The sequence below is a fragment of the Glycine max genome, chromosome 14 (assembly GCF_000004515.6).
Source record: "Glycine max cultivar Williams 82 chromosome 14, Glycine_max_v4.0, whole genome shotgun sequence".
Classification (NCBI taxonomy): Eukaryota; Viridiplantae; Streptophyta; class Magnoliopsida; order Fabales; family Fabaceae; genus Glycine; species Glycine max.
In genome coordinates this window covers 47,675,614-47,691,172 of record NC_038250.2, presented here as the reverse complement: position 1 = coordinate 47,691,172, position 15,559 = coordinate 47,675,614, and the positions used below count along the sequence as shown (strand labels likewise).

Sequence of the window (15,559 nt, the reverse complement as noted above, 5' to 3'; positions counted from 1 at the left end):
ATCATCTAAATATTTGACAATAACAAGTTATGCACTTTAAAAAAAATTGTTAAAAAATATTATATTTTTTTTCTCATAAATATGAAAATATTTAGAATCTATCACTCCAATTTTTTTGTCTATTTTTCATCCTCACAAAATATAAATGTTACTTTTTGGTCTAATAATAAGTTTGTGTACATCTAAACTTATGTGTATGTTGTTATAAAAAGTATCAGATTTATTTAATTTTATTTCATCAATACGTAGGCCTGAACCTAGTTATAAGTAAAAAAACAATAAATTTAAATTTTGCGAGAACGGAAAGTAGACAAAAAAAATTGGCAGTGATAGACATTTTCATATTTATGAGGATGAAAAATATATTTATCTTTTTAAATTAAAATTATCAATTTACATGATTAATTATTATCAAATGTTTAGGTAACATTTACGTATAAGTTTTAAAAATAAAAGAAAAGTGTACATAATTTTCTTAAATCCGGAGAGACATGTATAAGTTTTATGTAATTTTCTTATATTTTAGGAAAGAATTTATAATGTACTCTAAAAATAGATTATAAATTAAACCTTTCATAACAAAGCAGTAAATAAAGCACCAGTGGTCTAGTGGTAGAATAGTACCCTGCCACGGTACAGACCCGGGTTCGATTCCCGGCTGGTGCAAATAAAAAGAGCTATGATGATAACTGTGTCAACTGTGATAGATGGGTCTGTCACTACGTTCTTAGACGAAAGGTGGCACACCTGAGCTCTTTCTTTTTTTTTTCTCAACTTTTCTTTTTACCAAAATTAACAAAATTTGGTTTACAAATTAATCCTCTTATCTGTATTAACCTAAAATAGGAGTACGTACGTTTTTTAAATTATTCAGAGAGAAATTTATTACGTTGGAAAATTATTTTTTTTTATCATTTTTTGGATATGGTTTAAAACTGAATAAAAAAATTGGTTCTATATTAATTTTGATTCATTTTCAATATAGCTTTATATAGCTTTTTTAATCTGTTTTCATACTCAAATTTTAAAAATAACAGTCATTGGTCTCAATTGCAAATTCTATTATAACACTATCAATTTCTCTAAAAAAATAACACTATCAATTAATTGACTGATATACTAAATAATTGCTTGTTTCCAGTATAGTTTCAGTTCTTTAAATTTGAAAAAAAAAATGTTTTTAGTCCCTAAACAGCAAAATTTGAGGGACTTAATAAACCATTTTTTTTCAAATTTGAGAGATAAATGTTTTTTTTTATAAAACTATGTACATTTATCTTTTAATATCTTAACATTAAAATATAATTGAATAATTTATATTTATTATTCGTATTTCTTAATTATAATTATAATAACAAAAAAAAACACCTAATACGCTTCCATGAAATCATTACCACACATCTGCTTAAAAATGAACCTTCAACCCAGCAACCGATTCATGTCTCTGCATGAATTTTAGTCCTGGTGGCAATACATAGGAAACACCCACTTGCCTAAATATTTCTCGAATAGCATCATTCGTCCCTTGCTCATAATGAATATGACAGAATTCTATTGAAATACACAACTTTTGGCTTTCAAATTCAAAGTTAGTTTGGTGACAAGTAGGGTGAAATTTTCGGCGTGTGAATCTGCATGTCCTTCAAATTGCTCATCCTTCTGAAAAAGTTATTATTCAATGTATGCATGGCAGTCATAATGAACAGTCAATAGTTTTTGGACATGAAGCAAACGAGCAAGGTTGATAGATAGATAGATAGGATTTGTTAACATAAATCTACTTAAAAATTAAAAGGTGTATGTTAGGATTATTAATCTTTTCATTTTAACAAAAAAAAACTTGTATCATTTATTTACAGCAGCATAAATTAAAGAATGATTATGTAATTTTATTTTATGTTTTATTTTAAAAAGACAAATAATAAAAATTCCCAATTCTCTTCCTCATGTTTATGTTTCAGTGCATTAATTCTTGCAATACTTGTTAGTAATCATTTTAAACAATTACATGTACACCTTTCTCTGTTAGATGCAAACGTCCCGAAACTAGTTCGCAAGAGGATATCGTAAAATGACATCTAACCACAAAGACGAACATGTTTTTCAAAATCAACATGCATGAGTTTTTTTTTTTTCCCAGCCCAAACAAACCATAAAATGAAAACCAATCACATGAAAATAAAACTTGATTTTGTTGCTGCCATCTCTGATCATGGAGAAAACAAAAAGATCTACAACAAGCATAAACCTATGAAGAATCGCCAAAATTGTTGAAGCAGGGCTTAATTCCCATGGGTAGAGCAACGAAGAAGACATGTTGATAGGAAAGAGAAAAGGAGTTCTGTGGAGGATAAAACATGGGAGAGAAAAGGTTTTTTTTCTTTCATTTTTTAATTAGATAAAATACTTGTTTATCCTTTGTTTTGGAATGATGTTAAATAAAAAAAAGAATGATTTTTTAGTTTAAGTAATATAAACAGATACTTAGAGCTAACATAGATTTTCTAAATTTTAAATGAGTCTATGTTATTGGTCCTCTCTGTATAGAGTTGAGACTTGAGGGTCCAATACATTGAAGACAATTAACGAATATTTTTAGAATTGTATTTCTCTACTTCATTTACCAATTAATATTTTAAAAATTAAAAAAATTTAATTTAATTGATTAAATAGATTGTGTGAATTATATATATTTTAATTAGAAATATATTACGAAAACTAATAGATTCCTTCTGGTACAAAATTAACTGACTATGGTATATTATTGATTACGTGCGTGAATGTGATAAAACTCCATGCGAAGATAACAAAAAGAAATATTATCCCCGAATGTTAACAATTCTATTAAATAATATCAATGACCATTAAATAATATATCCCTAGTAAGTAACAAGAGACAGACTAATTAGCCCTAGGTTCCGTACAGGTTCTAAGATTAAGATATTAGAGTTCAAGATCCTTAAGTTTCTGAAGTTGTCCAAGTTAATTAACTAATTAACTTCATTATTATCCTTCTTGTTGTTGATATGTTTTGACTTAGAAATGGTGGAAACAATTTCTGTTCTTTATATGGGAGAAACAAAGACGAAATCAAGTCAGACAATACAAGCCTGTCTGCTAACAAACGGAATGAAGTCACAAAAAAATTATTAAAGAGTTATATATATTATTTATACTAACGAAAAGACAAACACGTAATATTGTATTTGTATGTCTATCCACATTTTTATTATCTTTTGGTAAAATAAGGAGAATGAGAGTAATTAATTAGAAAAATGTGAAATTAGAGAGTGTGAAATTACGATAAAGATCATTAACAGTTGAAGTATGCAAGAAATGTGTAATTTAAAAGTTGGTATCATCTTTATTTATTATGGATAGCAAATGTATACAACAATTTTATCAAATTTATTTATTTTTAGATTAATTTTCATGTATCTTTAATTTTTTTTATTATTAATGTTAACCATGCAAAAACATCCTAGACATGATTTATAAGATAATTAATATAAAAATTAATAAACTAATTATGCATGATAATTTGTCATTAACAATATACTTATTTTTACATTATCAAAGCATTTATTTTTTTAATTTATATTTTATTTCTAATAAAATAATCTTCTAACAATAAACCATATCTCTTAAAATATTCTAAAATTTATATTTTATAATTCATTTATATTTATAAATATCTATATAATATACGGGATATTTATTAGTAAAAAATTAAATTAAACTTTCTGCATATGTATAAGATGTTAAAATGTTAGTTTTCAAAACACTATTTTAAAGTTTAAACACATTCAAACCGAGAACTCGTATATTAAAACTTTTATGATGTTAATCAACCATTTTATTATAAATTTTAAGATAATTATTATAGAATTAAATAAATTTAAGATATATAATAGTTTATGATTAAATATAATAATGTAAAATTATTTTTATATTATCAATGGATGACCTATTTTGTCTAATTAATATTCCACTCCTTTTCTTTATTTTATTTCGTTGTATTTTCTTTCTTTTTCCATTTGTTCAATTATGTTATATGCCATTTGACCTAGTTGCCTAGGTGGTACTTTGGTTACAATTGGTTTTGGGTCATGTGATAGCAATAACTAAAATCGAATAAAATTTACGTACGAGTCAATAACAAAATACATTGTTCTCTTCTTTTATAGAAAAAGTGTCATTATTCTTTATTTCTTTTTGAAGGGGGAAAAAAATTCCCAGATCTTATTCACTTTCGATCTTGCTATTGGAATAGCCTTTTTTAAGTCTTATCTAGGATCACTTAAGGTGGATAATCGGATCTTGACCATCAGTTATCCAACACATGATCAAAGTTGTTATGGCATCTTATGAAATGATATGAATGAAATTACATCTTATATGGTACTTTTTAGGGTAAATTCAATTCCTTCTTAATTGTAAATACATTTGTGATCTCTGAGGGGACCCATAGTAACAATGGTCCTATCTCTACAAAACCAACCCAATGAAAAGTAAAAGGAACAAAACAATTTGTATCAAACTTTCACTTTTATTATTAACTATTTTATTTTTTTGATCCACTTAGTATTAGCTATTAAGAATCTAAAATATGAAAAGTTCTTATATGTTATGGTAGAGTAAAAAATTAAGTTAAATTAATTATTTGATCCTTATATGTAACGCTTATTTAAAGATTAATCTTTGTATAAAAAAATTGAATTTTAGTTCCTATAAAAATGTATAACGATTATCACTTTAGTTTTTTTAGAGATATTGATTTTTAAATGAATATTACGTATAAAAATCACTTTAGTTCAAAAACACATGGTGGAATATAGGTCATTAAGCTTCAGAATTCAGATAGACATCTGAAATATATCAGAGAAAATTTCATATATTAAATGTTTTTTTTTCTTTTCTTCACAATCTACAGGTATCTTAAAAAAATTAATCATGCTTGAATTGAATAAGACTATTGGTAAAAAAAAAATTATCTCTTCCAATATTCAAATTAACGGATGTTTTATGATAATAAGAACCACAAATATAGATTTTAGACTTTAGAAAAACGAATAAAAGCACTTTTACATAGATCCAAAGAAAATTCACTCATTTTATATAAACAAAAACATATTTAATCATGTATTAAATCATCATAAAAAAAATTATGTATTAAATTAGAATTTTCACGCACTCTCGACGACAATAAAACATGACAAAATGGATAACAGAGTGACACACCTACCATAAAAGTCTGATGGCCATAGGACTAGCAGCGTAGCATAACCGTACCAGAGTTAGTGGTGGGGTAACATTATTCCACATTCCACTCACTAAAATCAACTTTGTCATCCCAAAATTACATTCTTCTAAACTATTATATTATATAATAATAAGTTTGTTAATTTGTCTAATTATTCATTAGACATACTAAAGATATGATTGGTTAGCAAAAGAAAAAAAAATTACATTAATCAGACATACCCTAAAGCCTTTAAAGTTTAAATTAATATGTATTTGATGATAATATTAAGGATAATTTATAATCTTCACTTTTATATTAATACATAGATTGCACTAATTTTCTTTTAAATTATAAAATTTGCATTCTATTTCTCTAAAAGATAAATGAATCTCTTAATAAAAGTGAGTAATTATAAATGAATCTTTTTAAGGACACTCTTTTTATGTTCCCTCTTTTTACAACTTTCAATATCACAAATAGTTAATTTTAAATACCCTATTATCCACTTTAAAAAATTTAAGAAAAAAAATGCTTGTTTTATTCAACAATTTTAGACAATTATCTTTTTAATTTATTCATAGATTATTTTTTAGGAAAAACTATTTTTCAAACAATTTATCTCAAACATAATTGAAATGAAGTCTAAGATATGATAGTTAGGAAGGGTTTTATCATTTATAATGCTATTATCCAATTTAAATATAATATTCTTTTGAAAAAAATATTTGTGGCCTATATTAAAAAACTAAAAGTTCATTCAAACAAAAATAGAATAAAATGTAATGTGTTAGTCTGAGTATAATAATTTGTCAGAATAATAAAAGCGTTTGTATAATTAATTATTTTTCCACCGTCAATTAATTTAAAATAATCTTATATAATTGATTATATAGGATTAATTATTAGAAAATCAACAATTTCCACTTATATAATTGAATGATAATATAAAAAAACATTTATTCCATTAATATATTCAATTAAATTCATATAATTAAACATTAATGAAAAAAAGGTATAATTTTGCACTAACATTGATATTTATAAAACCAAAATTGGAGAATGCATATAATCCAAAATCAAAGCTAGAGAAGTTAAATGCTGACAGAGCACTTTACAAATTGTCTTTCTGCCCTCACTGGCCCCACCCTCAAGCACACATGACATCACAATGCCAAAATGCTGCCAAGTAAGTCAGAAAGGGGTTCCCACCACCAACCAAAGCTGATATCATGCTCTATAGTTTTACTCTCTTTATGAGTATTATTATCATATTCACATCATATCACCAACCATTATTCATTATAAATCTACTTTCAATACCCTGAAAACCACACCAAATCCTCACCTTCACAACTTCATTTCTCCCCTGTAATTGTTACCTCCCCTGCATCACCCCACTCTGTTTTTGCACCTTCTTCCTCTGTTTCTTTGGCCTTCCCCTGTTTCCCACTAATGATTACATCAAAGAGGGTCCACAGATTCTTCAAGTTCCGTGCCTTAGTGCTTTCTCTTATCTATTCCAACCATTCTTTGTGCCTTGTGAATGCCCAAAACTGACCCTTCCCCAAACTCTTATCTGCCACAAATCCCCTGCTAATACCCTGAATCAAAGAGGGGTACTTTGACACGAACCTGTCACTTTCCTTGTTAAATAGTATCTGCTTATTCTCCCATCCAATCACACCGTGCACCACTTTCTCTCCCTCCCCTCTGAAACTTTCGTTTTCAAATAGAACAAGAAACGAGAAAAAAAAAATCAAATGGTTGCTAAGGACTATAACCACTTATCATGTACGGTTGTGAGCATGGGCAAAATGATGCAGAGCATTGACTACTCTAGACTTTTCTGGCTATTTTTTGGGGTCTTCTCTCACGTAAATCATGAAGGAAAGCCTAGGATTTAGGATAATATACCATAAAGAAATTTTGTTCTGCTTTCATTTTATCCCTTTTTTTCTTCTCTGCACAATTAAGTTGCAGTGTGAAAGACATACATAAGAGGTAGTTGTTAAGTTGGTATATATAGATAAGAATCAAATATGGGAGAAAATTGTTATGTGGAAATCGACCCAACTGGTCGATATGGCAGGGTAAGTTCTAATCCCTCTGTTTTCATTCCATTTTTTGTGTGCTATACTTTTTTGCCATTTTTGTGCACATGGTTAGTATTGTAAAATTTAAGCCAAGTACTAATTAGTTTATTAGACTGATTGGTAATCTCCTAAAATTGTATTAAGTTGAGAAGAAATACTGTGTTTCTAAAACTGTATGTGTAATGGATGGATTGTAAATGATTAAGGTGCCCTGCTTGTGATTGATTATTAGTTTGGAGATATTCTTGGAAAAGGGGCAATGAAGACAGTGTACAAAGCCATTGATGAGGTGCTTGGAATTGAGGTAGCATGGAACCAGGTCAGACTCAATGAGGTGCTTCGCACGCCGGACGATTTGCAGCGGCTTTACTCAGAGGTTCATCTCCTCAGTACCCTCAAGCATCAATCCATCTTAAGATTCTACACTTCTTGGATTGATATTGATAGCAGGGCCTTCAACTTTATCACAGAATTTTTCACATCTGGGTCACTGAGAGAGTAACTAACTTCCATTCCAACTATAACTTAGGCAATTACTCCAGTCCCATTATGTAGTTCCTTACAAAAGTTAGGCAACTTAGGTGTAAGTCATCACAAAGATTTTGTTTGATACAAGTGAAGCGATTCCAAATTTTAACAATTTATATTTAATGGACACATATAAGGGATCATAAAAGAAATGAGAATATAATCATGAGCATGAAATGTATATTGCAACTTTATGCTTTTATATGCTCTATGAAATAACTGATAGTTTTCATAAAGCATGTTAACGTAGAAAGTTACAGTAAGCATTGTAAATTAAGAGATTAGTCCTTAGCTTCTGGCTGAGGATATCCTAGGTCGACCTAAAAAAATAACTGATAATTTTCGGGCATGTGCAGATATAGGAAGAACTATAAACGTGTCAGCATACAAGCTATAAAGAATTGGGCTCGCCAAATCTTACAAGGTCTTGTTTATCTACATTGTCATGATCCACCTGTGATCCATAGGGACCTCAAATGTGATAACATATTTGTCAATGGTCATCTTGGACAAGTAAAAATTGGTGACCTGGGACTGGCTGCAATTCTTCACGGTTCCCAATTAGCACATAGTGTTATAGGTACTCACTTTGGTTTCAATAAGTGTTGCACACTTAATTACAAGTACTAAGAAACTGCTACTATTTTTATTGTCAATTAAATTTTTCCTCTTTTATGCTAGGCACCCCTGAGTTCATGGCACCAGAATTGTATGAGGAAGAATACAATGAACTTGCTGATGTATACTCATTTGGCATGTGTGTTTTGGAAATGCTCACATCTGAATATCCGTATAGTGAATGTTCTAATCCAGCACAAATCTACAAGAAAGTGACATCGGTAAATTCAGATTCTGGTGTAAGTTTTCAGGATATATGTAAAGCTAGGTTTGTATTTAAAAGTAACAATTCATATTTCAGGGAAAACTACCAATGGCCTTTTTCCGGATTGAAGACATGGAAGCACAAAGGTTTATTGGAAAATGCTTAGTACCTGCAGAAAAGAGACCGTCGGCAAAAGAATTGTTGCTTGACCCTTTTCTTGTGTCTGATGATCCATCATCAACAATGAAATTTGCAATTCAGAAACCATTTTTGAACGTCAATGAGATGGAGAAACTGCAATTAAGTGATGATCTTCCTAGGACTGGAATGAAAGTGATTGGGAAGCTGAATCCTGAAAATGACACTATCTTTCTCAAAGTGCAAATTTCTGATAAGGATGGTTTGTAATCTTTTGCTTAACTTACAATATCTAGTTGGTCTATTTTAAGGAAAAATTTCTCTTAAAATTGACCAAGACTCCAAGTACACGCTACTTGAGATTTGAACACTAAACTATCTATTACTCATGTTTTACATATTATTTGTGCAGGTTCTGTTAGGAATGTATTTTTTCCCTTTGACATATTATCTGACACCCCTATTGATGTTGCAACTGAGATGGTGAAAGAATTGGAGATTGAGGATGGGGAGCCTTATGAGATTGCAAACATGATTGATAGAGAGATATCTGCTCTGCTACCTCACAGAAGGCAAAGTAGCTGTTCAGATGCCTTCCACACATTCAATTATCTAGATGATGATTGTGATGATGATGGACCTCATCATCATTTTCGCTCGTTCTCTTCTAGTTCATCATTCCAAGAATCAATGTCAGATTTAGTCAGTAAAGGTGAGGAAATATCAAGTGGATATTATTGGCTCCATGGTATGTATTCTTGGTCCATTTTTCTAATCATGTTGTGGTTGTCCTATTTAATAGCTCCACAGATTAAATACTACATGGTCTGCGACTAGGAAAGAGCCACTAATCTTCACATGACACATTGTTGAGTGTCATTAATTCCTTCTTATACATTGAAAATTTTTATTAGTTGTCATATAAAAATTGATTTAGGGTCTGTTTGGATACAATGTATAGGTGTTTTTGAGAGTTTCTGTTCTGAAAGTAGAGTTTTTTCAGTACAGATGCTCTCGCAAGGACTTTTAGCCTTGTATCAAAACAGGGTCTAAGATTATGAACACGTGGTGGTTTGAGGCTATCTGATAATTTCTTCAGTGGGAGGTTTTACTGCTTTAGCAATTCACTAGGCACCGTTGGGAGTGCTAGAATTAAAATGGAATAGCAATTTTTTTTAGGACATAACTAGTTAACTGCTGCATGTAGGTTTAATTGTGGGCAACGTGGTGTTATGAAATCCTACAAATAATATTTTTAGAAAAGAGTATACTGGTACGGCATGTCTGATAACATGTCTTCCACCCACTTCCCTAATCCCCTCTTATTTCAGTTTTAATATTTGTGAACAATTTGAAATGAAGTCTAGTTGAAAATCTAATACAGTCATGAAGCCTAAATACTCTAAAAATGACAGTGTCTGGGGAACCTCTGATTTATTTTTAAAAAAATTGTCGTGTATATTTGCGATACAGTTCTGAATTTCTGATACTTTGAATCTTTGATTGGGACTAAACTTGTGTATGACTTTCTCTTCTCTGGATTCTTAAAGCTATATTTTTTTTTTCAACTAAAGCTATATTAAATAATAGGCAATTATATAAGTCAAGACTTCTCTTTGAATAGGACTATTGATGCTTTTTTTTGACATTTTGACACGAGTTAGGCAAAAATATGTAATTTTCTTGACTTGTTCATGAGGGAAATAATATATTTAGATAGGGCAAGGAAATATATGTAACTATGGCTTCATGTTATGATTAGCAGTGCTGCTTCAAGGTCAAGGAGGCAGCAGCTTAAGGGGCCCTAAATTTAAGGCAACAGATTAAGACTCAAATATTTGCTACTGATATAATTTTTTTTTTATCCGTAGGAACCGTGTACTATATAATTATGTATTTCTAAGAAATCATCAATGTCTTTTTGTAAATATTATGCATTTATGTAATTTTTTTTTTTAATTTAACGTGTTTAGACCATATCATATCTATGTGCCAAAACAAAAGAACATATCATATCTTGAATTTTGAATTTAAAGAATTTCCCATATCCCCCTATACTTGCTTTAATAAGTATATGGCTTCACTATTTTTGGTCTCTCTCTGTATAACACACTAACATGACAAACTATTGTTGCAGATGATTTGCATGATGATACCAGTTCACGATGCTCTTCACAAGGGACATATTCCAACTTGAATTACTATTCTGTGGATGATCATCAAGAGTACAACGTGCCATCTTTGAGAAAAGATAAACTTCCAATCACAACCAGTCACAACAAGGGCAAAAAGATTTCCACCGGTGAAGACTTAAGCAATTTCAACCAGGGCAAACTCATGGTAGGATCACAGGTTCCTCTCACTAGTAAAAGTAAGATGATGATAAACAATCATCATAGATTAACAAGGAACAGGTCATTGATTGATATAAGGAGCCAACTATTGCACCGTTCACTGGTTGAAGAGGTGAACAAAAGAAGGTTATTCAAGACAGTTGGTGCTGTGGAGAATATTGGATTTCAGGCACCTTGTGATGTTACCACAAAATGGTCACAGCATGCATGTGTTGCTCCAAATGAGAACTCTCCAAGGAGTGGAAGGAACGGAAAAATTAAGAGATGAATGTTTTTTTTTTTTTTTGAGAAATGAGTCTCTTGAAGATTGAAAAAATAAATAGAAGTAATGCATGCAAAGCCTTCTGTTTTATAGGGTTGAGAAAATGACCTGGTTGATGAGATATGGAGTTACTTTTTTATTTAATATCTTCTTTATAAAAAGCTAGTTGAATTAAGAAGAGGATCTTCCGTAAGGGTGTAACATTGCTCGAGTAAAGAGTACAAGGGTACCACATAAGTTTAGTTTGCCGAAGATGGTAAACATTTAATGTGTAGAAGGTATATGCTACTTGTCTGGGAGCAACCTAACTTTCCAATATCATTGGAATATTATTGTATTGAGGGAAATATTACTGAAAAGTTGACTAGAAAACATTTATGGTCGCTAACGATCTTAAAATTGTCGTAGACTCGTAGCTTTTTGTGAAGACCTACCATATTTTATGTCATTCAGGGCTATTAATTGATAAATAGCTAGGAAAGAGAGCTACATTATGAGGAACTTTCGTATCTCATTCAATTTGCTTTCATATGACCCCAAATGCATAATATTGTCGACATCATTGCGATGTTATCTAGTGCATTTGATTGATGTATCCAATGTTCTGATTGACAGTGTGGATGGCAATTTTTCTTATAGGGAATTCTACCTTTCTGATTCATGACATATCAGCAACCATAATTGTATGATCGCTTGCCACTAATTGCGGTTCATAAAACTTCTAAGTTCTAACTCCATTGTTAAAGGAAATGAGAATCTGCTACAGGGCTTCTGTGTCACAAATTTCCTATATAATTAGAGACTTTCTGTAAAAAATAGTCATTACCTATTTCTCTAGAGTTGTGAATAACCATATCTTTATCTAAAGGAACACTTGGTCAATTTAATTTTCCTGAGTAACTTGTTTATACTTCAGAACTAACTTTGCCACAATTGGAGTAATTTGTCAAACACCAAAACTACAAATAGAGAGCTGTTTTTGTTTGTGTTTGTGGAGTCTGGTATGATAGGTTGCAGAAATGAACTTGAAAAAACTGACGTTCATGCTGTAGATTGTACAAACTTTTTTTGCATGCCAAAAGACATTTAACTGATAGTTGATTTTGACACTACAGAATATCCAAAAAAACTCAAATAGTGACAACATTAATAAGGAAGTAGGAAGGGAATTCAGCAAGTGGTTTTGTCATTTGTTTTCAGATATCAGGTAATCCAGCTAGAGATTTTGAATCATATAGTGGAAAGTGGGGACAGTTAACACAATCTATAGCAAAATTCTAAAGCAAGTGAGAAAATCAATTGATTCTAAACACATTCAATGTTTCTTGGCATATTTAAGGTTGTCAAAACTTGAGGATATTCTTTATATTAGGATACCAAATATGGCATCCTGATAATTCAGAACAGCAGTTGATCAAAAGAGTGGTGATAGTTACAAGACTATAAATAAATATGCATTGGATAACAATAAGATCTTTACATTCTTAGTTGAGTCATGTCAAACCAAATTTGCTCAAATGCTTTAACAATGAGATCACGATATTCACTTGAATTGAGGGAAAGGTAGCAGGCAAGCAAGTCCTCCAAATCCTTTGATGCGCGGATATTGTTCTCCACAATCATCTCCAGCATTGACTCCCTGAAGTCACTCTGTGGATCAAATGAGGACTTAACAACAGCAAATCCATCTAGGAAGCCTGTACTCCTTGGAGCTTTGCTTGAAATGGGTGACACACTCCTTGCACATGCTTGAATTTTTCTGCTTGCAAGTTTTGGAGAATGGACCCTAAGCCTTATGCCTGCAGAATTAGCAAAGGGCTTTCTATGACTGCTTTTTCTCCTCCTTTGAATTCTATTGCATTCCTCTTTGAGAATCTCAATTGAGAAAGACTGATCATCCTGCAGCTGATCCAAATCCGTTGAACTTCTCAACTCAGCTGCTTCAATGACCTTATCATCAAACTTCATTGGCCTTGTCAATATTGGAGCAAGACCAAGCTGTGAAATTGCATCAAACCCATCTTGCTTTTCAGGATTCCCAATGAAGGACTCACTGTTCATGTCAATGATGATGTCATTAGTGGAAGAGCTAACTCTGCAGCTGCAATTAGTGTCTACTCCATTAAGCAAGTCAGGAACAGAAAAGCTGTCACATTCAGACTCAGAATAAGCATATTCATGAAGATCAGACTCAGAAGAGCTTTCAGCTGAAGACACATCATAATCTGGTGACTGAACTTGACATGGCTTGATCCAATGATTTGGGGAGTCATAGCCGGAAGAGGGAACGACAGTGGGAGAAGGCTTGTAGATGGTTTTTCTCCTAGCCCTTCTCTTGGAAGACCTTCTAGGTGAATCAGTGAATGGCAAGTCCAAGTCTTTGGTGTGAATGGGAGTGTTGTATAGCTTACCAGCTCTTATTGGCTCAGTGGAAAAATACTGTGAATATCTTGGCAGAGACCTTTGTGATGTTGTTGGTGAAGACACTTTACTCTTCATAACATGAGAACCATTTCTCTTCCTTGATCTGCTCATATCTTTCAGCTTGTAAAACCAAGCATTTGGTATCATATCTGACAACTTGAACTTGTTGTTACCCATCAGAGATATGACACAAACACAAACACTTACTCTCTAAGTTTTTCTTGTGTTTCCAATTCATACAAGATGAAATGGAAGATGAATAAAGCCAGAAAGATTGGTTTATAACAGGAAAAAATAAAAAAATAAAGTTGGTGGTCCAAATTAAAGTCCCCAGCATGAAAGCAAGGGGACCAAGTTTGTCCACCAAATTACTTTCTGTCAGCATTGCTTACGAGCAAACGTGCACAAAGCTCGTACTGTTTGTATTACTACAATATTATTGGTTTTTCTATATTCACGCTCGTCTAAGCTAATCAATTCCATTATAACAAGTGTAATATAGTTGTACGTAAGAAACATTCCGTAACGCACACTATTCATCATTATGAAAAAGGAGATGCACAAAATATATTTAGGAAATTAATTGATTGGAAACCGACAGTACTGAAAGTTTAATATTTTACATTCACAACTAATTAAATACAATTTTTAAATTAATTATTGTAAAAGTCCGTTGGATGGTAGTGTAAAAATTTTGTATATGCATTATTATTAGTCTGAATTTCACTTATATAGTCATTTTACTATCATCATTCCCTAAATTTTGTCTTTCTATTATTTTAGAGAATTTGATCCTCTTCTTGTTTTAATTGTGCAATTTTGATTAATTTGTTATCTTGAGTTCTTCACATTCAATATTTAAGAAAGTTAAAATATATTTTCAATTGTTAATAAATAATTAAATTTTATGTTTATTTTCTAATGAATTTGTATTTATTGAGTTTCTAATAAAGTAACAATTTTAATTTTTATTGTTGACACTTTTTAGTCCACAATAAATAACAAATTTTATGTTTATTCATTGATAATATTTTTATTTGTTATTAACCTTTTTCAAAGAGAATAATAATAAATAAATAAAAATATTAATGAACAAACACAAAATTCACTAATTTATTATTACAAACAAAATTTTTGTTTTATCAACAAAAAAAACAAATATTTTTTTATTAAAAAATAAAATAAAAATTAAATATTTATTAGGGATAAAAACATATTTAAAACTTTACTAAAATGTAAGATGTCACCTATTGGCTGCATTGGTTGAACTGTCCCACATAGATTTGGCAATCCATGATACACGGTATGACAAAAAGTTGCATGCTAAAAGCGTGTTATGTATCATAGGCTTTTCATTATGGTTGAAGTCTCTACACACTATGTACATAACAAGTCATTATACTACTATGCAACAAGATTGCATGCTTTAATTCCTTGCTTGCTTACGCATTTTTTTTCTTTGTTTTGTCTGGACTGCTCTGAGTGCCTACCAATATTTCTGCTGGCAGTTGAAGGATTGAATCTCATGATCCGGTTCTCCACGCTCTGTCTGGCCGCTTTATATGTATGTATTTGACCTTGAACAAGTAATCATGATGAGAACCATTTTTTGTTATGGGTGCTGATTCATTTATCCCCCAATTCTTGGCTTTAGGAATGATGGCCTTCTTTGCCTTTTTATCCATAGTCCCC

General features: G+C 30.8%; 2 protein-coding genes and 2 non-coding genes across 10 annotated transcripts; 3 read left to right on the top strand and 1 right to left on the bottom strand.

The window, feature by feature from the left end:
* The first annotated feature begins 595 nt into the window (after positions 1–595).
* On the top strand, positions 596–666 carry TRNAG-GCC (transfer RNA glycine (anticodon GCC)). The gene has a single exon. It is a non-coding gene; the product is annotated as a tRNA-Gly (tRNA).
* An 8-nt stretch (positions 667–674) lies between these two features.
* Positions 675–755, top strand: LOC112999448 (small nucleolar RNA snoR114). The gene has a single exon (XR_003264635.1). It is a non-coding gene; the product is annotated as a small nucleolar RNA snoR114 (small nucleolar RNA).
* Positions 756–6,543: 5,788 nt separating this feature from the next.
* On the top strand, positions 6,544–12,079 carry WNK13 (with no lysine kinase 13). 7 transcript variants are annotated; one of them, XM_041008729.1, is made up of 8 exons: positions 6,544–7,335; positions 7,571–7,836; positions 8,223–8,446; positions 8,548–8,705; positions 8,786–9,089; positions 9,240–9,575; positions 10,593–10,642; positions 10,965–11,072. In XM_041008729.1, the coding sequence occupies exons 1-8, from the start codon at positions 7,285–7,287 to the stop codon at positions 11,022–11,024; spliced, it is 1,449 nt and encodes a 482-aa protein (XP_040864663.1). In that variant the 5' UTR covers positions 6,544–7,284; the 3' UTR covers positions 11,025–11,072. The 7 variants fall into 7 exon arrangements, with proteins under 7 accessions (XP_040864663.1, XP_040864664.1, XP_006595485.1 ...); XM_041008730.1 differs by having other exon boundaries at positions 6,545–7,335; positions 9,240–9,539; XM_006595422.4 differs by lacking the exon at positions 10,593–10,642 and having other exon boundaries at positions 6,547–7,335; positions 10,965–11,850.
* Positions 11,765–14,409, bottom strand: LOC100797854 (transcription repressor OFP1). The gene has a single exon (XM_003544286.5). It carries the CDS (start codon positions 14,042–14,044, stop codon positions 12,920–12,922), a length of 1,125 nt encoding a protein of 374 aa, XP_003544334.1. The 5' UTR covers positions 14,045–14,409; the 3' UTR covers positions 11,765–12,919.
* Positions 14,410–15,559: the final 1,150 nt, after the last annotated feature.